The following is a 13814-nucleotide window of genomic DNA, read 5'->3' as shown; positions in this document are numbered from 1 at the left end:
CAAATATTGACTTCTTTGGTGGTTGATGGGATTGGGTTTGACAGTTAATGCACAAGACCTCGGGTTTTTTGGTGCAGGGATGCTGCGCTGGCTTCAACGTCGCCCCTTTTAATCTTTAATTGTTCCAGTTAAAGTGAAATTTGGCGAGGGTCGACTGAAATGAGAACCATTTAAACTCAACTGTCTCTCATCTTCAGCCCTACTCACTAAGAGATTATATGCTTGTCCCACACTTTTGTCAGTGGAGTCTAATTGGTTCTCACTGCAATCACCCCTCAGCAGTTTAGCCTAGTGCACCTTTAACTGAGAGCCCATTCTCATTTTCGGCAGCATTACTATTATTTTTTTTTTGGATGAAGTATACCGAGCAGCCGCTGGGTCAGAGAAGTTGTGATGAGCAGGACTTAACCTCACATGGCTTGAATGGTAGTTGCATACGCCTGTGGTGTTACAGAAAGCTTCTAGGTCCTTGACTTTTGTCAGAGAAAGTGGAACGCCCCCACAGTGTTGACAGAACTGCATCTGTGGGGATATTTGGGAACATTCGCGGCCTTTGCATTCCTGCTTCCGGCATCCCTACAGTTCTAAAACATCCAACAGTAATTTAGATGTCTGTCTGCGTGTGTGTGTTGGAGGGCGGAGAGAGATACAGGGCTGCCTGTGAGTGTATGTATCTTTTCTTGTAAAGTGTTTTAAAGGAGAGTTTGTGCACACTGAGCATTGTGTTGTGCAGCTGAGAGCTCTAACTCACCTGGGCATGCTTCACAAATGCTGTTTAATTAAGTGTATATGTGTCTGTGTTGTATGTGTGTGTGTGTGTGTGTGTGTGTGTGTGTGTGGGAGGCAAGACCATACTCCCCGTCAACCTGCACATCTCTAGAATTGGAGCTCTTTGTCCGCTGCTTGCCGCTTTCCGGCTCACTTTTTATGGATGAAGAGCTTTTTCTGTGGAGCAGTTGATGAGAACAGTGAGCCAAAATTGCTCTGCCAAGAAGATACAGAGAGCGACAGCAAAATAGTCAGAGAGAAAAAGCCAATGTTGCTTTATAGAAAAGTTCTGGTTTGTGTTTGCGTGCATCTGTCAAACAAACAGACACCGCCTGCCACAGACAGACACAGAGCGAGTGACAGGTAAAGATTGCAGCTTTTGAATCAAAGTTATTATATCTCTGAATGACTGCTCTTTTCCCTCTGTTTACACATGGCTGAGTGTGCCCATGTTTATATGGATCAATCCTGTCTGATTTTTTTATGCGAATAAATACCATCGCAGCACATTCTTCCAAGGTTAAGCTGTGGTCCAGCTCCTGTCCTCTGCACACACACGTCTACCCGCAAAGCAGGACTGGTATAGTGAGTCATACCGAATACTTGCATAACTACAAGAAAAGTCAACACAGCACACTCCCTGCTAGTAATACATTCATAAACACAGTCTGAAACTAACTTTTTTGTTGAACCAGCTAGTGTCAGCTGGATAAAAAAAAATTAAATATACAAGGTTGCAAGCAACACATTAATAAAGCTTCATTAGTGCCATGGCACAGAAGCACATAGACGTGCTGCCTTAGGAGGACGGCACAGCTTTGAACGTGTTGCATATCTGCATGTGTGTAGCCTTTTTCTCCATCATTGCTCCCTTTGTGTGTGTGTGCTCCCTGATTTTGCTCTGAGTCCCTTTGCAAGCTTCTCTCCCCCCTCCCGCTGTTTTTTTGTGGAAGAAAAAAATTACCAGACACTTGGACGTTTTGCCAGACATGACTTTTTCACACAATATGAAAATGAAATTCACAGAACAGCATGAGCATGCTCTGTAAAACATTTTTTTTTTAATCTTTCTTTGAAGACAAAATGTACCCACAATGTTGTTCAGTGAACAAAGAATAATAATTACAGCTTTTATCTTTTTTATTCAATGAAGGCAGGGCTAAAAAGTTAGTTATCAGTTATTTAGACAGTTATTAATCAGTTACCATTGTTTTTATTCGTTGTTTTCAAGGTTTTTGTTGTTGTTGTTGTTGTTGTTGTTTTTATACCCCTGGGATGTGTTCTCACATTGGTTTGGACAGCAAAGAGCATTAGATAATTTTGCCTCCGACTTCCACAGAAACATTTGGTTTCCCGCACGCTACAACTGTTGCAGTTGTTTCAACAGCAGACCACAGACTTGTCCAGTAAGAGTAACATTACCGATGCAAGGACATCTTGTATTCTTCGATTGCTGTACTCACATGAACTTATATTTTGGGGATGTTTTTTGGCGGCTACACAGCACCTGGTCTGGTAAATTGGTTCTGTTGGTTCTACCCACATTTGGCAGGTGGCGGGGTGCCAGTTTCGGACCCTACATAAACAGATAATGTCTTTTATAAAAGCCTCTGTCTCTGCCGTGTTTACTTCCATCGCAGACCAAGCACACCTCATTGCCTCCTATCGTGAGGGAGGAGGGAGATAGGGGCACCTGGAATGAGATGGTGTGACCTTTTTTTTTTTTTCTTTCACACTCCCTGGGGGATATTGTGTTGTACAGCCTTCCCACCTCTCTTATCTCTGTCTCTTCCTTTCCCATCTCTGCTGCTCTTTCTCTTTCTTTCTCCCAAATTCTTCATTTTGATTGTACCGGCTCTCCTTGCTCGCTCGCTCTGCTCAGCGCGGGCGGGCGTATTGCCAAGGCGAAGACAAATTACCAAGACAGCTCAGTGCTTCTCTATGTGCCCTGAATGTTTTAAGCAAGAGAAGAGGAGAGAGGAGAGGTGGCGGGACAGTTGGTGGAACGGAAGACACAGAAAGGGAGGAGGAGGCGGGGGGGGTGTATTGGATAAACGTACAGGCAGAAAACAGTCGGAGGATAGAGAAATGAAGAGAGGCAGCAGAATGGAAGGAATAGCTTATGCAGATGAGCAGATGGGGTGAACAGGCTTTATGGGGACAAATTTAAGGATGCAAAAGTGAGAAATGAGGATCAGAATATATGTGAGGACGGTAGGCAGTTCACGGTTGATGCCAGAAAATCTCAAGGAAAGGGCGGGGTGGCGGTATTTTAAGCATGGACCTCATACTGAGGTCTAATGGTAAATCATGCAAGACATGCACACACACGTGCACATAAATACACTCACACTCCTGCCTCTCAACACGAGAGCTCAAAATTAAACTCGCCCCAGCATTTCCCGTTTGATTGGCTGAGCAGGTGCCGTGTGGGCCATGGACGATCGAAGACTTAAGCCAACAGGCTCCAAGGGGACTGGCGGAGGTGGAGGAGATGAATAGCGGAGAGGAGAATTGACCGCGGCTGCTCAGAGTGTGAGAGGAATAGAGAGTAGGGGGCTGAGAAGAGAGGAGAGAGTTGCTAATCAAATACCCGGGCCTGTGGATGGCTGGGAGATATAGAACAGGGGGACACCTGTAGATAGCCAAGATTGGGTTGTTAAGGAGAAGAAAGGTTTCTCTTGGTGTGGTGTAATAATGCCTTTTGTTTTTTATGGTGTTCGCCCATCATTGTTGTAGTTGTGCTTAGCCTGAGATAAAAGACAGTGGAGTATCCGTGACCTTTCATGGCCTCAGAGTCTATGTGCAGTCCTGTTTGAATTCACAGGTAGGCACTTTCATTCATAATTCACAGGCAGACACATGCATTCCAAAGTCAGATATACAGTGTCTGGAAAAAAAAAAAACAAGAACAATATTTGACAGGTACTTTGACAAAGTGATTGATAGCGTGAAAGTAAAACACGCGTACTATCCCTGTGTACTGGATGAGTGGTGGAGGAAGCCTGGAGGCTCGTGGGCCCCCAGGTCAGCTAATGCGTTTATTTGACAGCTGCTGAACGTCTGCAGGGGCGTGCACACTGAAACATCAAAATGCTCCGCCTGAGAGAAAGATGGCTTTATCTCCATCCGACAGCATCTTCTGGGTCACTACCAGGGCTCCTGTCCAAGTATTTTTATGCAAAATGTGATGAATTGAAATAGAAGCACCACAGAAATGGCAAATGGTATCAATAAAATATACTCAATATTGCAGAAGTTTTTTAGCTTTGCTTGAGGCGGAAAAGCTTCTTGGACAGAAAAATGCACAGCATAAGGTGACTTGAAAAAAAAAACATTTCTTGCTTAAAACTAATAAATTCTTGCAGTGTTCTCTATTTTTCTTGCGGATATGTTTTTTTTTTTTTTTTATTAGCTTCACACCAGTTTTTTCTTCTTCCAACACTTATCGGCCTGTCCTTCTGTCACCCTCCGCAGAGTCGTCGAATGCATCCCTGCTGACCAACGCGGAGAAGATCGCCACCATCACCACCACTCACACACCCCAGCAACAGGCCGCACCCGAGGCCAGGTGAGGAGCACACTGGGAAATGGAGTACAAACCATGTAGTAGGGTTCAAACTATATGGGGTTTTTAAGACCTTTTTTTGTAAACTGAAGTCAATATTTTGTGCTGATATTCAATACCTTTAAGTTTGAAAACTACTGTGAAAAAAAAAATGATCAAAAAAACTATAACCAGAGTAAATCTCTTAAGTGAAATGTTTGAAGAAACAAAGAGAATATTGTAAGGAAACGGCTAGGGAATAACATCTTTTATATCAGAGAGGGAAGATATGGATGTGCCAATATTCAAAAGAATAGTTTGACGGCCACTTGGAAGTAGTTAGAGTTTATTTTCAAGATATGCATTACTGAGGAAATGTTATTTCTAATTCAGGGTATCTTCAATGCATACATGCTCATACACTGCTGTCTTCTTTTTTGTCAGTTTTGCACAATTGGCGATCTCAGGTTTGATTGCAAAAAGGCCATATTAGTTTTTTTTTAAGACATCATTATTATTATTTACCTGAAAACAGATTGTCTTTGACACTTGGTTGCAAATACACAGCTCATGAGGTGTAATTATGGCTCTTTATTTTAACAAGGGATCAAATCTGCTCTGAATAAACTGAATCACCATGTTTCCTTCACAGAAACAACACCAAACCAAAACAGGAGTCATTTGAATTCAAAGCACCCCAAGGCCCTCCTCCCCAGCCCCCATCACAACAAGTCCCGGCCCAGGTAAGGAAGGACACTGCGGTCATCCATTCAGTCGTCTTTTCAATCACTGGCCCATCCATCCATCCATCCATCCATCCATTCATCTCTCCTCCTAGCACCCCAGCCATTAATGCTTTATCAAGCCCCTTTCTTACCCGCATCAGCATTCCTATCATCCATCCGACTTTTTTAGCACCCACATACTTATTTGTTTTCCATTTCCTCGTTCCTCTATCCATCCACCCACCAACTCAAGGACAAATTTAATGAATTATTATTATTTTATTTATTTATTTATTTATTTATTTTTTACGTCTACCTGCTGGCTTTATTGGAATCCGTGCATTACAGAGGGGCTGTCTGCTTTCAAAGTAAGCTTTCAGTCCGCTGCGTTCCCTGCTGAATTAATCTGCCGTGCTGGAGATGGCTCCCACCGATAGCATTGATCCTTCACCAGAGGAGATGAGGAGGGCGTGAAGACAGGGGCTGTTGTGGCTGTCTCCCTGTCCTTGTGGTGCCTGGCCCGCTCTCTCTATGTCTGTGCCCTCTCTCTTTGTCCGCCCAAAGCCGGAGGCATCAATAATTCAGCGGCCCTACACCTGAGCATATGCATGCGTGTGCACACACACACACACGCATGCATGCACACACACAGTCTGGCGCGACTATTAAATAGGTGTGACTTTCCTGAAGGTGGCATTTGTCCCCTGCTCTGAAATAGGAGCCCACTTCAAAGGACAAACACACACACACACACACACACACAGAGTTCTTTCTCACACACAAAACACTTCAACTCCAACTGCTGAATCGCTAAAGTGACCTTGATGCAAATGTCTGTCTCTCTCTCTCTCTCTCGCTCTCTCTCCCCCTGTGTGTGTGTGTGTGTGTGTGTGTGTGTGTGTTGTCTGTCTCTCCTTCAGGATGCTGAGTTCTACTCAGTGGATCTGGAGCGGGACAACAAAGGCTTTGGCTTCAGCCTGCGAGGAGGCAGAGAATACAACATGGACTTGTACGTGCTGAGGCTAGCTGAGGACGGGGCAGCCGTGCGTAACGGCAAGATGAGGGTAGGCATACAATCCACTGCCAGCCTCCACACACCCTCTACACTCTTTTCTCAAACATCTTCATGTCACAGACCACCAAATGGACGAACAATAGTGCCGCAGGCCCCCGTTTGATATACAATTTTATCTTTTATCGAAGTGAAGATTTCTGTTGCTGATGATGTGTTGAGCTGTAAACCTGTTAGGAGAAACAGAAGGCTCCCACACACACACTGGCGACTTACTTGCAAGAAAATACTTTAATCAGCAAACAATGTTACGATCCTCAGACCTTCATCAGGTTAAAATCATTGCACAGGCATGCATAGACTGTGAACTGTAAACCTAGGAAATTGTTACAGTAGTGTGAGAGTGAAACTTATGAAGAGAACAGTCATACAGTTTACAGTGAATTACATCCTGTTCATCGTGATGCTAGGGCCCCTTTGAGGCCCCCTAAAGGACCCCTATAGGACTTTGCTCACCACATTGAGAAATACTGCTCAACAGCATACTTAAAGCTCCTTATTATGGCTCATAGACTGCAGGCATTCCCTGACACTGTTATATGTGTCTGTCTCAAAATGTATATATGTAATAATTAGATTTCTAGATGATGATGCTTGCAGGTCATTGTTGTAACTACTGAACAAATACCACATAGTTGCAACCTAGTTTGAAGTTGATGGAGACAATAACAAATGTCTCTCCAAAGTGTTTGGCACATTTCTTCTTCTTCTTCTTCTTAATTCTGTCCTTTGCAAACAAAGAAACATGGGAAAAGATTTTTTTTTTTTTTGCCATTCATCTGGTTAATTTAACAGAATGCTTCACTTTTTGCACTGGTGACTGGAGTTTTCAAAATGTGTTTGGACATAAACAGTTGCCAGACTAACTTTTTATGATGCACTGACAAATCTGTGGTTCCCTGCTTCCAGGTGTGCTGAGGCCTTTAGCAATCTTTGACTGCGTTCATGAACAAGTGGTTTACGTTACTTGCCCATAGCTTGTACAGCTGTCAGAAAAGTAGTCGTTCATCATTTTAAATGCTGGTACATGTTGCACCTCCCAGTTACAAGTTAGGCTTCGCACACTGCACTCACTCAGCATTCAGAGCGCGTAGCCCTTAAGAGATGATGTACGTTCATGTTTAATTAACGTTTCTCAGTGCTTGTTTACGTTTACATTTTCAACGCTTGTTAATGTAATGGCCATATATGCCACTGAAGCTGCCATGGAAGTGAAATATTTAACCTTTATCTTTTTTTACATATACAAAAACAGCAGCAAATTCCTTCTTTGAAGAATAACTTCCTCCGGGCTGCTTGATTGAATATGCAATGAGAGATGAATTGATTTTTCCCATATGTATATGCATATGAGACAGAAAGCCTGTTGTCATGTATGCCTGTGCAGCTACATACGTACACATACATATGTTTGTGTGTATGTATGTATGTCTGCGTGCCTTATTAGTGGAGATATTAATAGTAGCAGTTCTGTGAAGCAGAGAGAGGTGTCAGTGAGAGATCCATATTCTGCCAGAGAGGAATTCCCTTGGCACAGACTGCTCTGACAGATAACTTGAGGCATGGAGGGAAGGAATTGAGCAGCGAGAAGTATTTCCTCTGACTCCTTCTTCTCCGTCTGTCTCATTTTCTCTCCGAGCTTCACAGTTACTGGTTTTCAACGCAATTTTGCATCTCCGGAAACTGTTGATTTATTAAAAAAAAAAAAAAAAAAAAAAAAAAAGTGTTACTGTTGTGAGGTTTAGTGTTCAGAGGATTCGATTTGTAACTTTTCCTCTTTCTGTCTCCCTTCCCACCCTCTGTCAATGTGTCCCTTTGAACTTACTCTCCTCTCGTACTTTATACTCCCATCTACTTCGTCTCCACTGTCACTTAATTTCCGCATTCTGTCTTCCTGTACCTCCTCTCCCTCTCCCGGCTGTCTTTTCTCTGTGGTTTAACACTCTTTCTCCCTCCCTCTCTGTATCCTCCCATCTGTCTTCATCTGTCACTCTTCCCTCTCCATCATCTCCCTTCCGCCCTCCACTCTTGTCTCTTTCCTCCCCCACTCGTCCTCCCGCTTCTGCCACCCCACAGGTTGGCGACGAGATCTTGGAGATCAACGGTGAGAGCACCAAAGGCATGAAGCATGCGCGAGCCATCGAGCTCATCAAGAGCGGAGGCCGCCGCGCCCATCTGGTGCTCAAGAGGGGCGACGGCTCGGTACCCGAATATGGTGGGTCAATCTACGAAAACATCCCCTTCTCCCCAGTCTTCACACCCTGAGCCGGGGGTTCGAGGCGAGGGGGAGGGGGAGGGGAAGGGAGGGCGAGGACTAATTTACCCTCCCAGGACCCTCCACCTCACCCTGGGTCACTCCCACCAGAGAGAGAGGGTGGTTGGTCCTGGGTCTCTTTCTGGTGGCGGTCACCTCCGGGCCCCCTGTCTATCACTTACCACCAGGGGAGAAGGGGAGGGGGGGTGGAGATTTCTCCCATGGGTGCTGTCACCCCTTCTGCTGTCACCTGCTCTCAGTTTCCATGTCACCCCACTGTCACTTTTCACCTTCTGGCCACTGAGCAAGGCACTCTGCTGGGACTTTACAGAAAGGTGGTGGGTCTGATTTCATTGCCACATGAAAAAAAAATATTTTTAAAAAAACTGTTTACAGGGGTTGAATGACCAGAGTAGGGAAAACGTATTTCATCAAAGTCTTTTCTTGTGAGTAAGATGTAGTATTGATGCTCCTCATTAAACACTAACTTAGGGTTGAGGGGAAGAGGAAACTTGATCCATTGCATCCCATGATAAAGTGGGAAAACGCTCTTTTGAAATGAAAGCACCTCGCAGCTTTGGATAGGACGTGACGCATATTTATGATATTTATTGAAGGTGAATGTAAGCTACTGAACTCTAAGGGTTTTAAGTGAGAACTGTATTCGGAAAAAAAGCAGTCTAATGCTTTTTTTGGCATTTTAATGAGAAAATCTCACCATACTGTGCTTGACATTACTCACTAATCCGTGGATTTATTTGCACCCACTGTTAATGTCATTGAAAAGCTGTGACCATAGGAACTCTGCCCATCCCTATACAAGAGAAATCCATCTCTCCACTTATATAGACGTTTTGTACAGTGATGAAAAGAATAGAGGCATTTTTACAAGTATTTTTGTTCAATGTACAGAGCCATGAATCGAATCCACATATTAATGGAAAAAGTCTATTGCTGCATGAACTTGTCAAAAGTGTAAATTGGATTTTTTTTTTCCTTCTATTGTCTATTTTCCATAATATTTATGGAACATTTCTTTTTTTATCGTATTGATCTGTTTTGATTGATAGTCACAAGTCATCATAAATGCATTCTTGTTTTCTTTTTGTTTTCTTTTTATTGTTTTTTGTTTTGTTTTTTTCTTGAGTGGAAGTTATTAATAATATTTGCCTGTCTTGAAAAGTTCATTCATGTAATTTTATTTTGCGCCAAGAATGTGCTGTTAACCTGCACCAATATGACATCATGTGAACTTGTATATTTTTGATCATTTTTTTGTACTTTTTAGTTGACACGCCCTTTGACAGTCTTGCCAGTGTTTCTTTTTATTTCTGTTGGCAATGTAAAACTGCTTCATATGCTGTTGTTGTGGGTGTGCGAGTCTCACTGTCTTTTGGGTTTGGGTTTCTGCTGCTTCTGTTTGTGTGTGTGCGTGTGTGCGTATGTGTGTGTGTGTGTGTGTGTGCGTGCGTGCGTGAAAGAGAGAACGAGAGAGTGTCTGTGGGTTTGGTTCCAGGACTTCCTCTGTAACTGATGGTTTCCACTGAAGGGTTGGGGCAATTTCTTGGACTGTCTCCTTATACTGAATGATCAAATAAACACATTTTTTTCATTGAAAAATCAACACAGACAATAATTCTCCTTTTCTTCCTGCAAGTTGGTTTCAAAACATCTAAATCTTGTGTTCTTCTCTTTTTCTTTTTGTTTATCTTCCCTTCTTCCTGTTTTGCACTGGGCTCTTGTCTTCCTTCAGGGATGGTCGCTCCCCATCTCACTGCATGTATGAGAAATGACAAGATGGGGGAGGCCTCTCTCCTCCAAAATCAGACCACGGTTTGTAACTGTCCTGCCCTCCCCTCCCCTGTCAGACAGCTGTCTCTCTCTCTCTCTCTCTCTGTCTCAGCCTCTCTCGCTCTCTACCTCTCTTTCTCTCTCTCTCTCTCCCCCCCTCCCTCTCTAAGTGTGGTATTGCCTCAACTCACCCGTGTCCGTGCTCTACTCCATGCATACGAATCCATTCACCCAGAATGCATTGCCAGTACTGCCGCCGCCTTCGCCGCTGTTGTCATGCCGACCAGTAGGAATGGATTCATGCATACCTCTCCACCAGTCGCATTCAACCTCCGGGCACCAAGTCCCGTACTGAAATGCAGAGTGTTATTTTAGTTTGTCTAAGTTTAATAGTTTAGTTATTCTCCCTACTTGAGCCTTACTGGCAATCAAATATCATCCTCTCTAAAAAAAAAAAAGGGTGGATGTTCTCTGTTATAACTCTAACTTCTAGTCTGAACATAGCCTGTTCGTAAACACGTTGGCCAAAAGAAGTATTAAAAAGCAAAATTGGGTAGAATGCGTAAGGCTTAATCTAAAGAACCCACTAATGTCAAGGTATTATGCTACCTGCTCATGTATGTTGTGACGGGATTAATTAGGCAAAAAGTATTAGAGGTACACTTGTAATGTCAAGAAAGTAATTCTGTAACAGTACTTTATGCTTCCTCAGCGTAGATCTGACGGCAAACGTACACACTGGCACTGCAACACTATGAGCCATCATTTAGGTTTCGGATCTCATCTCGAGCATTTTCTTTGCTTTGAACATTTAATGAATACCTAAGGCATCATGACAGCGCATGAAAGAGCATGGCTAATCAGTTTTATCAAGCAGCATCATCAACATGCAGCACGTTGGCACTGTAACCAGCCACCGGTCCAGCCATCCAACCAGCCAAGTCCCATTCTGCTTCTGTAACGTGAACCCAGGTAGACCTGGGAAAAGGTTTGTTGTGGGTAACAAGTGTGTTCGAGCTATGGCTGCTAAACAAGTGCCTCACTGCCTTCTATTCTTGTGTATCAGCAGTACTAATGTTTTATCATTGGCTGTTGCTGTGCCATTTAACAGTTAGCAATCTTTGCTGGCATTAACATCAGAATGGCTTTCATTAGAGATGTTCTCAGCTTCATGACCGAGTTAATGATTAAGCATGGTTACTGTGAAGCCACATAGGAGGTTTTAGAATCTAGATGCATGTTTGATCCTCCTGCCCTCGTTTGTATGTCACACTGTGTTGCAGACGCCAGCCTCGACGACAACAGTGCAGCCAACCCAGCCGCAGGGTTACAAAACTCTGCGGAAGTGAGCACCCAGCCCCCAACCAATGCACCATCGGAGTCAAGCTACCCAACAGAAACCCACCAACCATCCCGGAGCAAGGAGCCGACCCGCCACACTACTGGCACCGGCAAGCACCACCATTCCAAACACCGCCACCGCTCCCCCAACAAGAAAACCAGCACGGGCAAACACAAGGGGGGCAAGTCCACTGGGAAGGACGCATCCAAGCTGTTCAAGAAAAAGGACGACAAGGCAAAGAGTAGTTCCAAAGATGGCCACCATCACCATTCGAGCAGCGGGCACCACCGTAGTGGGCATCACCGTTCACCTGAGAAGGGGCGCAGCAGGGCACGCAGTGCAGAAAACACCCTGGATGGCCGTCATAAAGGACGCAGCCACGGGCGCTCCCCCGACAGACACCGCACCCACCACTCCTCTCACCATCGCCACCGCTCTCCCTACCGCTCTCCCTACCGCTCTCCCTACCGCTCGCCTCACCGCCACAGGTCCCCCCACCGCTCTGGTCACCACTCCCCCCACCGACGCCACGCTCAATCCTCAGACCCCTACCGCCGGCATGCCTCCCCAGATAGACAGAGGGGCCGGAGCAATGAGAAGCCCAATGGGGTTGAGGCCGTATTGAAGGAGCCCCCCAGGGCCCCTGAACCTAGCCCCCCTCTTGAGGATAGCATCCTCCGGGAACCCCCAGCCCTGGACCGTCTAAACAGGGAGGCCACACTGCCACGCCTGTATGGGGAGGACAGCCTGCTACTGAGAGCCTCCTCCATGGAAAGGGCCTACAGGGGGGACAGCCTGCTGAGGGAGGCGGCATCCCGTGGCCAGAGAGGGGCCTACGGAGACATCACCCTGCCCAGGGTGCGCACCCCTGACTCAGATTCAGCCTACAGGAGGTACAGCTCGCTGCTGAGGGGACGCTCCCCCGAAAGGACAGAGAGGGACGGGCGCTACGCCAGCAGAAGTGGGTCCCGCGAGCTACACCCCCGAGCCCGCAGCCTGGGACGAGACATCTCCCCGGTCAGGAGCTTCAGACGGGACGAGGAAGAGGATGAAGAGTATGAGGACGATATGATTGCGGCTAAGGTGAGGGAGTACTACAGCACTCTGAAGTCCGACACCGGTCGCTCCTCGAAGACCGTGCTGCCTGAGCCCAAGAAGACCTACAAGGAGAGCCCCAATGACCTGAGCATTTGATTGGACGTCTATCAGCCAATCACAGCCACTGCCCACAAAGCACCACAAAGCGCTCACTCCCATTACCACTTGGTCTCTCACGTACAGAAGTGCACCCAAGTTACACACAGACACACATATACACACACAAAACACACATATACACACAAAACACAATACTTATATAGACATACACAGACCCTGGAGAAGAATCTAAGTTATTATTGATTGTGGTTGAGTTACTAACCAGACAGTGATTCCAAAATGACTTTTAAATCTCAAGTTTTTTTTCTTACTTTTTTCTTTAATTTTGTTTGTGATTTTGTTTTTCCTTTTTTTTCTTCTTTTTTTAGTTAAGCATTCTACATTTACAGTATCTCCGACTTTTACAGAAAATGTAAAACCATAAAAAACAATGATGTGCCTAACAGTTCCATTAATGAGAAACTTTTTTTTGTTGTTTTGTTTCATTTTCTTTATAATTTGATATGTGACGGCCATTTTGTGCCGCACCGTCAGATAACGAAATGTATGTACTTTTCCACAAAGAGCCCATGGAAGTACCGTGCACCTGGATAACTGTAAACGGTGCTCACAATGATGCTGTGCATGTCTTTACCGGTTTCAATGTCTTCTCTATCTTTCTTTCTTTCTTTCCTTCTCTCTCACACTCTCTGTATCTCTCGCTCTCTCTCTCTCTTTCTCTTTCTCTCTCCCCCAGTGCCACTGTTTTTTAGACATTTGACCAGACTATAGCACAAGCCTGCATTTGTTTGTATATTTTTGACAGTTTGCAGTATGTGTACATTCAGAGGTGATCATTTTAAATGAATGAAGGGAAAATTAAAAGTTAAACTATGATGATGATGATGTTAAAATTAAAATAATATATTCAACAAATGAAGCAGAGTGTGGCTTTTTTGGTGTACTTATGTGCATGTGCACAAGTGTGTGTGTTTTCATGTGTCTGTACTTCTGTCTCTGTTTATCACAGGGCTTAGGGTTAGAATAAGATTTATGGTTAGGAATTTAGTGGTAAGGTTTATATTTACGGGACAAAGAATGCAATTAAGTGCACTGAAATTTCTACTCAGAGTAGAAAAACAAATGTGGGCGTATATGTGTCATAATGACACTGATAC

General features: G+C 44.6%; 1 protein-coding gene across 6 annotated transcripts in view; it reads left to right on the top strand.

The window, feature by feature from the left end:
- The window catches only part of magi1b (membrane associated guanylate kinase, WW and PDZ domain containing 1b), a 151765-nt gene extending 138199 nt beyond the window's left edge, over nucleotides 1-13566 (top strand). For all 6 annotated transcript variants that reach the window (XM_030051245.1, XM_030051247.1, XM_030051243.1 and 3 more), the window contains 5 exons: nucleotides 4246-4339; nucleotides 4968-5058; nucleotides 5961-6104; nucleotides 8189-8327; nucleotides 11441-13566. In XM_030051245.1, the coding sequence (XP_029907105.1) occupies nucleotides 4246-4339; nucleotides 4968-5058; nucleotides 5961-6104; nucleotides 8189-8327; nucleotides 11441-12693 (1721 nt within the window). In that variant the 3' untranslated portion in view covers nucleotides 12694-13566. The remainder of the gene's footprint in view (nucleotides 1-4245; nucleotides 4340-4967; nucleotides 5059-5960; nucleotides 6105-8188; nucleotides 8328-11440) is intronic.
- The last annotated feature ends 248 nt before the right edge of the window (nucleotides 13567-13814 follow it).

The sequence above is a fragment of the Myripristis murdjan genome, chromosome 5 (assembly GCF_902150065.1).
Source record: "Myripristis murdjan chromosome 5, fMyrMur1.1, whole genome shotgun sequence".
NCBI lineage: Eukaryota > Metazoa > Chordata > Actinopteri > Holocentriformes > Holocentridae > Myripristis > Myripristis murdjan.
The sequence above is the reverse complement of the archived record's forward strand: the minus strand, read 5'-3'. Positions and strand labels throughout refer to the sequence as shown.